The sequence below is a fragment of the Saccoglossus kowalevskii genome, chromosome 16, assembly GCF_978046115.1.
Source record: "Saccoglossus kowalevskii chromosome 16, keSacKowa6.1, whole genome shotgun sequence".
Classification (NCBI taxonomy): domain Eukaryota; kingdom Metazoa; phylum Hemichordata; class Enteropneusta; family Harrimaniidae; genus Saccoglossus; species Saccoglossus kowalevskii.
In genome coordinates, this window is record NC_140656.1 from 31,329,031 (window position 1) to 31,343,674 (window position 14,644).

Sequence of the window (14,644 nt, forward strand, 5' to 3'; positions counted from 1 at the left end):
CCCGGTAAATGTTTCTGAATTCATACATGTCATCAAAGTTCAAGTTGACATCCTCAAAACATAAAAATTAAATGGTTTACAGTATATTAATGCAAGTTGCATGTGTTGGTTACCATAAATTTGATTTTATACATTTTCTATTTGAATAGAAGATATGCCTATTGACATTTTTGTATTCTTTTCTATAACCGATATACATTATATTAAACCTACTTTAGTATTAATTCTCAGTCCATTCTAACAAATTACTTAGAGTTACTGGTTCATTCCCAATTAATTTGTCTTATAGCTGTAAAAAAGATTTTTTTCTACATCAGCATGTCATATTAATATATCACATATACTATCTCATAATAATGTGTCCATTTCTCATAACCATCAGTGTAATCATCCTTGTCACTCTTTTTTTATCGATACAGTTTCACAAATACAGTGAGAACTTTCTAATTTAGAGCAAGTTTTCTACAAGAAGCATTTATTAACCAAAACAGAAACAGGTGGCCAATTTATGAAGAGTAGGTTGAAAAAATGCCCCTTTCTCGTAGACTATGGACAGTTTTGGATGTGTGATGAATAAACAAAAAAATGGGCCACTGAACTTTTGATTAAATAATATTTAGGCTTTCATACATATGTAATATTTTGACGATAGGGCATATTATCACAATAAAATGCTATTTGACACAAAAGATATAATGACCATCCACAAAGATGTCTACAGTTTATTCACATCAATATATTTTCCTGTTTTAGAAAACTACATCAGGCAATATGCACACATTGTATTAAAGTGAAACTGTATTGATCATTTACTACACACTACATTATCTTATATTTTCACAATAACGGTAAAATCATGCAGCCCATCTTCTTCTGCAATTGCATTTTATAGAAACTATGAGGTCTTCCAGTGTAGGTTCTAAAGAAGAGCGCCCTCAATCAGCTGGTTCCTCAAATGACATGTTACAAGCCTTATCTCAGTCATCAGGATTTGCATTACAACAGTCTTCCATAGGTAACTTAGCAACTGTCTCTGTAACACACTAATCATCTATTTTTCCTGCTGTCTTAACATATGTCTGTATTCACCGCTATGTACATGTAATAATATCAAACACTAATTATATAGATAGTGCCATGGAAACAGTTCTTTTGTCTAAGTACAGAGACTGAAGATTTTTTTTTACATTTGATCTGTTTATAATGAATATTATTTCATTAAATTTTGAATTATTTTTCTGATATATAAATCAGGTTCACTGAATATCAGTTTCTCTTCTGATTAATCATTAATGAGGCTATTTGTTTGTTTTTTACACAAAGCATGATAAAGGAATAGATTTGGCAGAAAGGGAACCTTCTTTGATGGCATTAGAACTTAAACTTAATTTTAATGAAACACCCATTCTTGTTCAAAGACTCTACCTTGTAATTTCTGTTGTTTACCACTCACAACCAATGCTATTGGGAGCTCAGCAGTAACCCTACCACCCCCCACCCCCACACGCGCCACTCCAGCTCCACTTCCTCACCCTCACTAACATATTTTGTCAATTTTTAGGGAATCCTAATTTCAAATCAGCATCTGCAGAACAAATATCTGCTGTTATTGCTAAAGCTGAAAAGCAGTACAGAGGAAAACTGAACCAGCACCCAGTGGAAAAAGACAGTGACCAGGCTAAAAAACCAAAAAGCCAGACTCCTGTTAAAGAGGTATATGCAATTTTCTGTAAATCATTTATCTCACTAGCCAAAAATCTTAATCGTTATATATCAATCAGAAATCTTCCTTTTATTACATGCAGAAGAAAACACAAATGTGTATGCTTTTAGTTCATGCAATTTAAAAAGAAACAATTACATGTACTTTTTACTCACAAGCTTATTATAATTACGATTTTTGTCTTGTTTCCAAAACTGTTTTTGTGTTGTTTGCCCCACTGTACACTTTTTGTCTCTCACTATTCAAGAATCAGAAATCAACTAAAATCATTGAAAAAAAAAAAAATTTCTATTTATTGCACTTGAAAAAATAATTATTTTTACTCATGCAAATTGTTCTATCACAATGATCATGATTGACTCCCGTGTGTGCGAAGAACACAATGGGAGTCTTTGCAGTTACCCTGTCTGTATGTGTGTGTGTGTCCCCGTCTGTTCCACTTCTGTCTCAAGAACCATACGTTGGATTTTGATGAGACTTGGTTCATGGATGCTCTGAACTAATGTCAGGTTTTGATTAGTTTTGGGTGAAAATCTGTGCATATTAATTACCTAATTTGCATAATTATTAGTACATTTTCGGCTTTTCCACTGATATCTCAACTACTAATAACATTTCAATGAAACTTGGTACCTAGATGTCATAGGACACTGCACAGACCTAGTAGTTTTTAAGGTAATATCAGTACATATTAATTACCTAATTTGCATAATAAAATATTTTTCAGCTTTTGATATTTCAAGTAGTAAGCATTACATTTCAATGAAACATGGTACATAGATACTCAAGGACAATGCAGATATCTGATTAGTTTTGGGGTAAATAATTGTGCATATTAATTAACTTATTTGCATAATTATTTAATTTTCAGCTTTTTCACTGATATCTTGAGTACTAATTATCACCTTTAAATGAATCTAAACTATGCAGAGAGCCAATTAGTTGTTGGTATATATTTATGCATATTAATCACACTGATATCTCAAGTACTAATCACCACATTTCAATAAAACTTTGTACATAGATGCTCTAGGACAATGTACAAATATGATCAGTTTTGGGTTAAAATCTGTTCATATAAGTTCCCTAATTAGCATAATAATTCATAATTGTTTGATTCTGATCACATTTCAATGAAACTTGGTACCTAGATGGTCTGTTACATTGCGCAGACCTTATTAGTTTTACACTCTGTTCATTTTAATTTTCTGATTTGCATAATTAGTTTTCAGCTTTTCCATCAATATCTCAAGTACAAGTAATTTTGATCTAATTTTTACTGTGTTTTTGTATTGTTTTCAAAAGTAGCTGAAACATGTACCCCATACATGTGCATACATCTGTTATACTTGCATCTCAGTGTGTGTGTGTGACATATATCAATGTACATGACATATGTTACTAAAAAAATTCCATTATTTGTTAATTTTTGTTTTATTTTAGCTTGCTGGTGATGTACATGAACCACCGACAAAACTACCTGCACCAGAATATTTCAAGCCATTACAGATGCCTCACGAGATACCTGTAGCAAGTGATTCTACTCCTGTGTCTACTAAGCCAAGTCCAGAGCAGCATAGTATCACACCTGAAAGTCATCAAACAGGTGATAAACTACCAATCCGACCAACTCCCACAACAGTCAAAATGCCATCTATGGCATTGATTGGACAGAATACTGGACTAGCAGTGCAGTCTGCTGTTGCGTCTAAATTCTCTCGGAAGGAAGAATCCACATCCTTGTTCCGTAGCCCTGTAGAGTCAGTGATTTCCAGCCGTAACACTGAAAGTACTCTCATCAGCGGCAAAAAGTCCCAAGAACGAGAAAAATCTAAGAAATCACGAAAATCAGGAAAGCGAGGCAAACATCTGGATGATATATCAGTTACCCAGTCAGTGGAAACCATGTCTAATGCCAGTGATACAACCAACCTGACTAGTGTTACATTGCCCTCTAGAGGTAGCAGTGTCACCGGGAGTTTACCTCACACTCCCAAATCAGATGGTAAATCAAAGTCATTCTTTGGATCCATATTTTCATGGGGAGGCAACAAAGAAGGCGAACATCCACCAGGTTTGCCACCACATTTGTCTCAGATGTCAACTTACGAGCATGGTGACCATTTATCTATACATGACGAAAACACACATCACTCACCCATACAGGATGTACACCAACCAGTAACCAATGAGACAACAGATTCGGGCATTGGATTATCACATGCAGATACTCCAAACCAATCAGAATCCAGTTCTTTGCCAGCTGAAAGTATCTCGGCAACATCAACACCTATACAGTACCCTAAACACAACAAAGCTGAGAGACATAGCTATGGAATGTCTGGTCAAAGAGCATTGTTTTCAGCCAGTCCAAGACCTAAACAAAGCTTTGAAATACATTCTGATTCAAGCAGCTCAGATATATACACAGTTATGAGAGAGAAAGCAATGTTGGAAGGAAAGTTGGAGTCTATGGCTTCTGAAGCTGAGTCTGCAATCCACGACAGAGCACAACTGCTAAGTGAAGTTGCTGCACTGAAGATGCAGCTGCGAAATCAACATTCTACAGCTGATAGTGCCTTGCAGGAGAAATCTGCACTGGTAGTAGATTTAGAAACGCTGAAGCAAAACAGAGTTCAGTTGGAACACAAGATATTGGAGCTGCAGAATAAAATTGAAGTTAAAGATAATGACATTCAGAATCTTACAGATGAGTTGAAATCATCCCAAGAAAATAATGAAGAATTGTTTCACAAACTAGAACAGATTCGAGTCAATGTGACAACAAAAGAGACCTCCATCACAATGCTAAAAGATAAAATATCTACTCTACAGCATGAATTGGTAGCTGCACATCAAGAACATTCACACTCAGCTGGTGAAATGGCTTCCCTGGAAACTGATATACAGACTCTAGTCAATGCCAAAGAGTGGTTCCAAGACCAGCTCCAGCAAGCACAAGGGGCAAGAGCAAAACTACAACAAGAATTAATGAGGGCGCACAGCAATGCAGTGTCTCAAGGAACCATGATTGAAAATCTGAAAACTGAGAATGCCCGAATTCGACAGCAGCTGACAGAGACTCAGCAGAAGGCTTTGCAGGAGAAAGAAATGCTTGCCAAGCATCTGGAAGCTATCGAGGCTGACATGATGAATCGTGAAGCCACATTTGAGCAAATGTATCGTGAGAGGCAAGCAGCCGAGGAAGCAGTGTCACTGAAGATGCAAAGAGTTGAAGATGACAAGAATCAGTTGAGTAGTTTGATTGCTTCATCTGTACAAATTGAACAACAGCTTGAGAAAAGCAAGAAACAGCTGTATGTGAAAGAAGCGGCTTTAGCAGTGTTGGAGGAAGAAAAGACGGAACTGGTGAAAAGATTAACATTGGCACAGGTAAATGATTATTGTGTACTACACTAATTGTGTAGTACTATTTTGTGATTCAAAATTGTCCACTAACTTTTGCAAATAATAGAAAATTAACTAGCCTTGGCTATTTTATGTTTCAGCAACAAATCATTGAAGTTGAAGTTGATTAGGACATGTATTATGACTTTTTATGTTTACTTTCACAAATAACATCTTCTTGTACCTGTGTGTGTGAAATCAAATTATTATTGAAACGGCGTTTCATGTGACCCGACAGAGAATCTGTTCCAGTCTCAACACTCTTATTGGGAGATTATTATAGAAAATTATTATTATTATTATTGTAATCATTATTATTATTAAATTCTATTACTGAACTATCTGTTCAGATATGCCAGCCTCAGTCTTTTTGAAAATACACAATACATTTAATATTTTAATGTCCTCTGCTTCTCAGGAGTCTATCACATCTAGAGACCTTCAGATTGAATCACTAGAATCAAAATGTATAGACCTTGAAGTACAAATGAAGAACTTGAAAACTGAGAGCTTCAGCCATGATGAACTGATTCAGCAACTCAGAAATGAAAAGATCGCTTTGGAAAGTGCGCTGGCTACCGCTCATGAAGAGAAGAGAAGTATTGACTTAGCGTGTACAAGATTGCAGACAGACATGGGTAGAGTTGAAAAGAGTTTTAAAACCATGAAGCAAGACCTACAAGTGAAGATTACTGCTTTTGAAGATGTTGATAAAGAAAGAAATGAACTAAAAGTGAAGTTGGAAGAAACCGAGAAAGAATTGACTGAACACAAGAAGACATATCAAACACGCAATGCTGATGTGGCCAGTAAAACCAAATTGGTGGAGGAGTTGAAGAGCAATAAAATCTTACTTGAAGGGGAGGTTGCAGTTATGAAAAAACGAGTGCAAATACTTGAGAACAATTACGATACTGCTAAACTTGAGAAAGAAAATCTGGAGAAAGATCTTATCAGTGCTGAGGAGAGTGTTTCTGATGCCCAGTCTGAGTTACAAACTGCTTTGGAAGGTAAAGCCCACCTAGAGGGTCAAATTGAGATGATGAATATGGAGCGAGAGACATACGCAATGCTAATTGAAGAAAACAACAGATTGAAACAGACATTAGCAGAACAGCAGAGTATTTCACATAGAGAGGTTGCTGACAACAAAGCAAGAATTCTGAGACTCAGCTCAGATCTTAACCATGCACAAAAATCACTAAAGGAAAAACAGAAGTCTTATGATTCAGCCGTCAGTACTCTGACTATAAAATTGAAAGAAGCTGTTGAGGTGAGACAACGTACCGAGGTACAGTTGCAGGCTGTCCAGAATCAAGTTGTCTCCATCAAAGTGGAAGAGCAAGAAAAGTTAGAATCTGAAGTACAAACACTCAAAGTAGAACTGGAGACAACACAAATCAGAAAGCACACTCTTGAAACTGAACTTCATGAGTTACAGATGAAAATGGTGGAAGATACTAACAATTACACCAATAAGATAGCGAAGTTAGAGAGAGAATTGCAGGCCATGAAAGATTATAGTGAGAATCAAAGAAGAGCTGAAGATTTCAATCGAAAGATGGCATTGGAATTAGAGCGTGAGCGGGGAAGATTAGCAGGTAAATAAAGCACATTTCATATCATTCGCGTCTATTTTCAGATGCCACATGAAAGGAATTAAAAACAGGCACTTCTGGTCTTCTACATTAGGTGCATTCAGTTGATTTCTCAGCAATGTACTTGCATGTCCTAATTTTTCCTTGATCGTACAACTGAATTGACACATACCGGTAGATGAGGCAGCTGGTTTTTCAGTGTACCTTCCGGTACTCCTTGACTGTCCTTGCCCCTATCCGAAGGAATATCACATAATTGGTATAAATCAAATTATACCACCTATTTGCTCTATTTGGATCATACATAGCTTAATTAACATTATGGATTAGTCTTTTTTACACAAGATTACCTATTAAAAGTCACCTCTCATAATCTTTCACCAATAATATGCACTATGAAATACACAATACCTAATTTGCTTTATTAATAACGCATTTGTTGTGCCAATGACAGAGTTGAGATGATTCGATCAGCATCAATTAAATGCAATTTTTAATTTATGTGAACTTTATTTGAAATGCAATTCTAAATTACATTGAAAAGAAAAGCAATGATTGCTCATGGTTTCCACCAGAAAGCAACCTCCTAATTGTATGAAAAATGTCATGTCTGGTTTCTAGCCTGTTCTTGAATTGGCATTGATACAGCATATAATTGTGACTCTAACTGTAAACCATTTGGGCAATGAAATCATTGTATGATAGCCTGATTAAAATTTATTTTATAAAGGCTAGCATGCATGCATACCAATACTTATACTATGTTTCTTTTTAGGTGTAAAACAAAGTCATGATGCCTTAAAACACCACACGAGTGTCTTAGAGACTGCACTAGCCAGACGAGAGTCCTCTCTTACTGAAATGGTTGGACAGGTTCAAAAGTTGAAACGAGAACGGGAGGATGATGAACAGAAGATTAACGAAAGACTGTTTGAATTAGAAGAACTGTTAAATGAGGAGAAAACTCTTAATATTGAAATTAAGAAAAAGGTATTGTTTTTATTTTAATTTTCAATCTTATGTGAGACATACAATTTTCTGAAACGTGTTTTTCAAATATTGTTTGCGACTTGATTTCCAGCTTAAGTTAAAATTGACCAATGAAAAATAGATGCCCTTTTCATTTAGGAGGCACAGTTCATTGAGGATGGGGGGGGGGAGTCTCTGCGTGCATGAACATGGATTTGACCGACGACCACTCTTTATAAAATTCTTAAACTATATTAAAACTACACATACTTTATTGAAAGTGAGGTTCACTTTGTTAAGAACACACAGCTTTTGTGAGGTCATCTTGTCTACCAGTATTTATTGAATTCGGTTTTTCTTTTAATTCATATTTTGGTTTCCTGAATTACTTACTAGTATCTTGCTCTACCAAGCTACAAAGCAAGTTGTATTGTCTTGAAAAATTCACATTATTTGTTTTCTCTTGTGACAGTTTATAGTATTTTGATTGTCCAATTACTGACATTTTAGTGATATATTATAATACATCAATGCTTGTTTCAACAGTTGACAGCTGAGTCAAATGAGAGAAGTAAATTACAGAGACAGAGTCATTCACTAAGCACTGATTTGGAACAATTACAACAAGATGTCAACAGCAAATCCAATGAAATACACCATGTAAAGGAGGAACTCAGCAAGATTAAAGAGGTAAACTGGCTCTAGAAAAGTTTATATTTTTCAAAAGTTAATGTATGGTAACATATTTGCTCTATTAGCAGTGCACCTCCAATAGAAACACACACACACAAACCAAAAATTATGTTTATTGTATACTGTTATTAAAATATTACTTTGACCATTTGACCGACAATATATCATCATCAAATAGACGAAGAGCAAATATGGTATTAGACCTGATTTCCAATCATGCTTTGTGCCATAATGTATTTGTGTGTGCTCTCATTAGTATGACCTGGTCCAGCTGTATTGAACCTGGTGTGTGTTCAACAGTTTTGTGTAGATATGCCTGCCCTACTGGTCATTAGCAATGTTTTTATGTACACTTGACAGTGCTGACCAATATTACTCGTTGGCAGATATAGTATAGTGAAGTGAAAGATAACGGTTGTTTGATTTGCCTGGCAAGAGTTTGCTGTGATTTAACTAATTAAAAACTAATTAATATTTGTAGAATGGATCAGTATTGCAGATTTCAGGGGAATTCAGTCTAGCCAGCCTATCAGTGGTTTTACTGCATGAGCCAACATGTACCTGAACTTCCCTCTATGCACAAAGATGTCATCCTAGTGACAACATTGACAATCCAATATATCCATCATTAATTCTTTCTTCATTCTGATTAGTTTTTTCAATTGATAAATATAAATAGTCTATTCTCTTTCTAGTATATATTTATTTGTATCTATAATTTATTGCAAATAAACCATTATTATTATTTTACTATTTGACATCAAATCATTGATTAAATCACTGTAAATCATTGTTTTCAGTCTGAAAGACAGCAAAGAACCGAAAAGGAACAATTACAGCTACATCTTAAAGGAAGTCGTCTTCAAGTGGAGAGATTGAAGAGACAGGTGGATGAAAAGGCTTCTCAGGAACCTGTGCTTCATGATAGGATACAGGTGGGTGAGATTTGTCTGTTACGGTATCTTAATATCTGCTAAGCTGTTTAAAAGTTTTTAACAAGTGTAGTAAAATGAGCCATGAACAAAAAATCAGTAGTAACGACATTTGCAAGTTATGCGAGTCAGAACCTGACCGATTTATTTATTATTATCTGGAATACCTGACATCATGGCGTACACTCTTTTGAACATGCTCAACACAACTAGCGTTGGAAAAACAAAATGTTATATTTTTGACATTCATGTGGAAACAGTAGCAAAAGATGTTCTGAGTTCTCATATAACGTGTAAAATCTAGAAAAAGAATAAGAAGTGTTCATCAAATAAATGCTAAAGGGAACTTGCTTCACATTGAATTTTGATTAATTAAGGCGGCATTAGAAACGGCAGTTTTGAGTGTGATTTGACGGACACCATGAGACACTAAAGATGTTGAAAACTGCCACAGTTTGATATAAATAAATGCTCTGTAAAGTTTGGCTGTTTTACAAACAACTTCTGAACCACCTAATTGTTGGATTTGATATATCGATCATGCTACTTCATGTGGCAAACAAACAAAATATATCTCGTAATGCAACTCAGCTTGTTGTTATTTCATCTTTCATGCATTTCATTGATGCACATGTGTTTTGTATGATGAAGCTGAGATGGAAAAACGTGTTCCTACTATAATGCCAGATGTCTAACCGAGTGAAAATCACTCTGATACATAAAATCAATAAAAAAATATAAACAACACTTAAAATTTGGACTGAAAAATAGTGAATATGCACTTACATGACAGAGAGGGCAGTATATAATTTGTGCTAGATGTGAGCTTGAAATTTTGCAATTATTCAATATTTTTCTTTTTTAAGAATGTTAATTATATACATGTACATGTAGGCAGTGTAAAATAACTCAAGACTGCGGTAATTTTGTAAAATCATGAACATTCTGTAGCAGTAAAAATGTCAGCGACTTTCACAAAATTATTTTTTCTCGATTGAAAAACAATTGTCAAATAGTGAGAATTAGGTGGATTACATTATGTGCCAATTGGTCTGAAATTAACAAAAAAATTTCCAGGAAATATAATTGCATTCAATTAGTTAATAGTGCTGTCGTTAAGTATAAAAAAAAACAACATGTATGTTGAAACTCAACCATGACAAAATGAGATAGAGGGGGGTGGGTTGTAAAATGGTTATATTTTTTATGGAGATGGAGAATAACCTTGTGAATAAAAATGTAATAATGTCAACCTTCTATATATAAATAATGAGATATTCTACTTGTCTAATGTATTTCTAAGATTAATACTTAGAAATAGTGATATTTGTTGCACCTACATGGCTGCACAATGCATAAATAATGTGATTTTATAGTTCTTGTATGCAGGATTTGCTCGATTAGAATCACTATCTATGCAAACAATTATTATTAACTGCATTTTTATACGGGTATATAAAGATGTGTCGTGATGTGACAATTATTCACTTTGACAATCAAGTTTTATGTCTGTATTTAGACTTTCCACGTTTTGGATTTTGGTGTTCAAATTCGTTTCAAATTTGGCAGCTAGTAGTGTGTGTTTGTGTGGTTTGTCCTATGTCCAGACTCTATTAAAATGGAATGTTATTGTGATATGCATAAACTGAGAGGTGTATTGTGATTTATTTCATTCCTTGTGTCCAGCTTTCTCCAATCAGTGTGGTGTACTAGATTATGAAAGATGAAAAAAATTGCATTCATTTATACTGGGTTATTAATTTACAACTTATTTTACAATACACTTACTTCTGTCTTTTATTATTTGTAAGTAAATGCAATATTCTATATTTTAAACCGCATATTATTGATAAAAAATTATGAGCGGTGACTTTTAATATGAAACCTAGTGTAGAAAGACGAAATCCATAATGATAATTAAACTATGGAAGAAATGATTGGGGGTACAGGAGTACAGGGTGTTGATATGACCTTGTCTATACTAGAGAATTTACCTTCTATATGCTTACATATTAGATGTATGTCACCATGTCTCTATAACTTATAACATGTCATAATTTGTGGTATTTGATGGCGTATTAAGAAATTCCATAATATTGAATGATTAAGCAATGTTTTCATGATTGCAACCGTGTGTTTCAATTGGGGAAAATGTTAGTGTTACCACAGAGTACGGTATACACAAAGACGATTTGTGGTTGTATCAACCTGTACTATGCATCAGTAAATTCCCTGAGTACACTGTCTGGGACATACTTTGTAATATCATCGTCATAGCCTCAGAAGGTACAGAAGTGCAGTTCGTTTTTACAAAGTGTGTTTTCAGCACCCTTAAAGCTTTTAGTCTTTGCTGGAGACAAAATGAAATATTCATATCAGAAGTATTAGATGAGTCATTAATTTTCAATTGAATTACAAATGTACCTGTTGTTTTCTATATGCCAATAGTCATATTTCATAATTAATGACTTGTTATCCAAGTTTCATGTACAAATGACTGAAGCATATTAGAAATGATTGTTGCAGATTATAATCAGAGCATTTACATGTTTCAATCAGTTTATTATTCGCACACTCATTTACCTTTTCACCACCAGTTTCCTCTTTTCATGACAAATTCACAAGATAGTTCTGCTTATAGTCTGCACTTTCCTTCAGAGGATTGGGACAAAAATAGTCAAAATTTTGAGGAAAAAATGAAAACTGACTCAAATTTTGTCTGTTGGCTCCAAAATTAGGGTTCATTTCCAGAAATATTTAAAGAATATAAGAAAAAGTGCAGACAAATTTGGGGCGAGAAAATCTGGTGGTTAAAAAGTTAAGTATTGTGATGTGATACAAGACACAATGTGCCCACTCCCCATAATAATTTATTTACACATAGGCAGTGACATTATTTAATGTTAATGTACAAATTATTTTTTGAGCGAGACTGTAATTTTCCAATGTCTGTGTATTTAGGTCAGTGGCCTAATGTATTATAAATAAATTTAAGATGAGTGCATGCAACTTTGATATCTTTGTACAGTAATATGAGGTTAACGTTTGATATCACATGTCTGTTGAGCTTGTTGATATGAGTGATGTTGTAAGCTAATGATACCCATGTTTTGATGTATTGGTTCAGAAATTCTAACTTTTGCTTTACAAGAATAAGATCGTACCAGGCAACAGGTACATTGTTGCTTTGTACCCATTCTTAATGTATATTGGTTTCTAATTTAATATTTGGATTCACAGGCAAGATTATATTAGTTATATGCTATGTTTTAAACTACTGATGTAATTTTTCCTCCCCAATAAATATCATTGAAGTCATAACAGTTTACGTATTTTCCCATACAAAGGACAGGTTACCCGTTAATATCTCAGGTCATACAGATAGCTTGAAATGAAAATGAATCCAGCTGTACTTACTAACAACTGTGTTGATTTATATTTTACACAGGTCAGCATTAAAAAATTTCAACGAAATTGGCGATACAAGTCAGAGCTTGAAACGTTGCGAGTTGAACTGTTGGCATTAAAAAATGTCAACGAAATTGGCGATACATACAATGTACATCAAATTAACAAAGCGGGGTTTAATATTTAACATGTACATCTCATCGAAAGTATACAAAATGTATTTTTTTCTGAAATTAATATTGTATTCTTTTAGTTTATGACATATAGATACCCCAATTAATCAAAAAATCTTTTTTCATATTATAAAAGCTAATTACTAAACGTAGAAAGCAACAAACTGGTCATGCGTTTATTAGCTGTTAATGCTCTCTAAGTGCAGTGTAGATTAGCACATGATTGATTTTGTATGTTTCACTGATAATATCACTGTGTTTTTTGTCTCAGACCATATCCTGGGAGAATGAACAATATCTACGTGAAGTGGAAGCATTACGTGAACAGTTGTCATTGGCGGAGAATCGTCAACAGATTGAAATTGACAGTATTCGTCACTCATTCTCGGTAAGATAACATGTTCTCACTGTAATCAAAATGTTTTGGTTTTTTTATCTATGTACACACTCTTCTGCCTCTTCATTCATCCTGGCTTCATTGCATCAGACTACTTGGTAAAAATAAGGTTGTTTAACTGCAGATTATATGTGAAATTGGTTCAGATATGTGTAAGAATTCTCTGTGAAATTTTCTGATTTTAACCTGACTAGAAATTGCTGATAATTTATCTTTCATACAACTGAAAGAAAATTCCATAAGTTTTCGGTGTAGTGTCAAATATCGCTAATTTCTAACAATTCCATTCGTGATCATATGACCCACACATTTTATGTTGTACATTGTGAAATGCACTTTGCTATGATGGAAAAGGGTTTTGAAAATGCAGTAAAGATAAAAAGATACAATAGATCTTGCATTATTCATATATCGCTAGATGTGATAGAAAATATATATTCCTAATTCCTATGAAATGGGGAAAAATAATAATGACATATTTTGTCCTGTGTGAAATTCATGTTTTTTGGGCAAGTTGGGGAACATTTTTGACAGGAAGATTGAAGACATTAAATGAATTATGAATATATTTTCTGATCCATATTATGCTCTTACTATTTTAGACGTCAAAGTCAGAGCTTGAAACGTTGCGAGTTGAACTGTCTGCAGCTCGTAAAGAGAAGTTTATGTTCCAAGCAAAGGTCACAGAATTGAAGGGTATACTGAAAGCCACTGTACAACAAAACAAGGTATGATGAATTTTGTGAGTTTTGCCTGAGAAGTCTGTATGTACATGTTTTGAAGCCCATAGTCGATATGACACTCCAGTGGTGCTGTAATTATGATGACGCAATATTATATGCTAATTCACTGGAATATTATTCATGCAATTGAAAATTGTACATTCATGATCTCAACAAGACATCTTGCTATAGTTACTTACAGATTTTGAAAAAGGAAAATAAAATTCAAATCTTATAAACAAAACAATTTTGTTTGTTTCTCGAATCACCTTGACTGCCACATACTATTCCAATTTTGTTTCTCGAATCACCTTGACTGCCACATACTATTCCAATTTTGTTTGTTTCTCGAATTACCTTGACTGCCACATACTATTCCAATTTTGTTTGTTTCTCGAATCACCTTGACTGCCACATACTATTCCAATTTTGTTTGTTTCTCGAATCACCTTGACTGCCACATACTATTCCAATTTTGTTTGTTTCTCGAATCACCTTGACTGCCACATACTATTCCAATTTTGTTTGTTTCTCGAATCACCTTGACTGCCACATACTATTCCAATTTTGTTTGTTTCTCGAATCACCTTGACTGCCACATACTATTCCAATTTTGTTTGT

The 14,644-nt window shown here is 34.2% G+C and overlaps 1 protein-coding gene across 2 annotated transcripts in view; it reads left to right on the forward strand.

Moving 5' to 3' along the window:
• The window catches only part of LOC100377065 (uncharacterized), a 38,065-nt gene that overhangs the window by 7,624 nt on the left and 15,797 nt on the right, over positions 1-14,644 (forward strand). The window contains exons 4-12 of one of the 2 annotated variants that reach the window (XM_085491366.1): positions 893-1,015; positions 1,562-1,713; positions 3,167-5,116; positions 5,550-6,732; positions 7,505-7,719; positions 8,245-8,388; positions 9,192-9,326; positions 13,176-13,292; positions 13,904-14,029. In XM_085491366.1, the coding sequence (XP_085347492.1) occupies positions 893-1,015; positions 1,562-1,713; positions 3,167-5,116; positions 5,550-6,732; positions 7,505-7,719; positions 8,245-8,388; positions 9,192-9,326; positions 13,176-13,292; positions 13,904-14,029 (4,145 nt within the window). The remainder of the gene's footprint in view (positions 1-892; positions 1,016-1,561; positions 1,714-3,166; positions 5,117-5,549; positions 6,733-7,504; positions 7,720-8,244; positions 8,389-9,191; positions 9,327-13,175; positions 13,293-13,903; positions 14,030-14,644) is intronic. The other variant, XM_085491367.1, reaches the window with a different exon arrangement.